We start from the raw sequence: 2045 nt of genomic DNA, 5'->3' as shown, positions 1-2045 counted from the left end.
AGTTTGGAGACGATGATTCCGCATCGCGGACAAGGCAGCGAACGCTATTTCGAGTTGTTCACCTGACCTTGAGCACAATGTGCTGGCGCTTGACGGGGAAGAAAAGCGTTGCAATTGGGATCTAGTAGCCTGATTGCGGGCGCCACCCATGGAGGTGGTCTCCCCGCAGTAGACACTCAAGTGTGTATTGCTTATAAGTTATGACTGAGTGACTTCTTTCTCCCGCGCTCCGTTTCGCGCCAATCCAGTGCAAGTCCCGAAGGATAAACTAGACCGTGCCGCATTCCAGTGGTTCAGATTCACCTCCCACAGCTCCGACTGCTTGACGGCCGGGCCATTGGGGAAACTTGGGCCTTACCGGCAGCAGCGCCGGCTGTTGCTAAGGCACTCCAAGAAGTGATGGCCAATCGACCAACATCACACTTGCCTCCAACCACCACCTCTGGCTGCTGTCTTCCATGGCTTCAGGTTCACCCCTAGCGAGCTCAGCAGTAGTGATTCTGACTACTCTCAGACACGGCTCCGGCGTTCCCGCAAGAGCTCATCAACGTCATCATAGCGGCAGTCGACGATACCCGGGCACTGAAAGCGTGCTCACTTGTCTCGCGGGGCTTCTGCGCTCCAGCGCAGGCACTCTTGTTCGAGTATTTCGAGCTCTTGCCGTCCTCACGGTCCTGGCAGGACGACTGCCTTGCTCTTGCTAGCCTCGACGCGCTTCTGGCGACCTCCCCGCATATCAGTGACCATGTCCGAAATCTCACTATTGACGCAGGTGGTCCCAACGAGGGCATTCCTGCCTGGATTACTGCAGACGAGTTGGCCCGGGTCCTTCTTCGCTTTCAGAATCTGGTCACAGTCACTCTGGATTCAGAGCTGCAGGGCGCCCGTCCCGCGGAAAGTGCACTCGACTGGTCAACACTTCCTGAGCCTGCACGGGCAGCGCTGGCTCGCACCCTAGCGCAGACGACAGTCACCGCGGTGGCCCTCCGCGGGCTCTGTTTTTCGAGTCTGCTGGAGCTGCACGCACTTCTATGTCCGCCTGCCAGTGGTCGCCCACAACTGCGGGAGATGTCTTTGTGCAACGTCAACTGCAGCCAAGCGCTGTTGAACGGGCACCAAGAGGAGTCCTTGAACAAGCTTCAACTCGAGCGATTGCTCCTTAGCACTGATGACGACGAATTCGTGGAGTCTCTCCAGTCCTTGGTGCAAGTCCCATGTCTTCAGCGCATGCAGTTAGTTCTGCGAGACAAGGACTGTGAAGAAGTAATGCAATCCGTATTTCTCCTTCATACCCATGCTCTCCGTCAGCTGAACATCACCTTGGAGCACCAGGAGAGTTCGTACTCTTCTTTTCATCGGCAATTCCACTCGCGCTCATCCATTTCAGCCGAGACATGCAACCTAGCCCTCGGCCATCTCAAGAAGCTTGAAACACTGGAGATCCAGCTGGAGTTGATTACCGATTTCAGAGTAGTCGACTACCACCCTGGTGAATGGGTAGCTACCCTTCTCTCATCCCTCGTCCACTCGAAATGCGCGCTCGCCCGGCTCACTCTACAAATCTTCGTTGGCCCAGAGCATGTACAACACCCACTCGAGCCCAACAGCCTTGTCAGCACTCTCCAGCCATTGGTGCCGCTCTTCCATGCGTGGGTCGCGGCGCAGTTTACGCCTCTGCTTACTATCCGCGTGGCGTCGTATAACATTTCCGAAATCAGTACCGCCAAGGGTGCTGTTCTTGAAGTTATCGGAGAGCTTGGTTTGGAGACGAAAGTGGAATTGGTGCAATGCTAGTGCTACTTGATCATCGGAACTTGAAGAAAGTCAAGAAACATATCCATAATGATCGTTTACAACCAGTTAAGGGCGTGCTTACGAGGATACCCATTATCTGCGAAGAATTTACCATACTCGACACACCTGATGTATTTCCCAAGTATTTCCAAAGCTTCTCGAAATTGTAGAATCGCCCGAAAAGGAAATCACTTTTTCTTCTCTTCCTCCATGTCGTCAACCGACCTTCTGCCTTTCGCACCATCGAGCCC

At 54.3% G+C, this 2045-nt stretch overlaps 1 protein-coding gene across 1 annotated transcript; it reads left to right on the top strand.

The window, feature by feature from the left end:
* Positions 1-458: 458 nt before the first annotated feature.
* Positions 459-1794, top strand: MIND_01208400 (uncharacterized protein; the record flags this gene model as incomplete). Its single annotated transcript, XM_037368592.1, has 3 exons — positions 459-468; positions 515-1336; positions 1388-1794. 3 exons carry the CDS (start codon positions 459-461, stop codon positions 1792-1794), a joined length of 1239 nt encoding a protein of 412 aa, XP_037215518.1.
* Positions 1795-2045: the final 251 nt, after the last annotated feature.

The sequence above is a fragment of the Mycena indigotica genome (genome assembly GCF_014461135.1).
Source record: "Mycena indigotica strain 171206Taipei chromosome Unknown Mind.scaff0011, whole genome shotgun sequence".
NCBI lineage: Eukaryota > Fungi > Basidiomycota > Agaricomycetes > Agaricales > Mycenaceae > Mycena > Mycena indigotica.
Note: the sequence above shows the minus strand (reverse complement) of the source record. Positions and strands in the feature narration are given on the sequence as shown.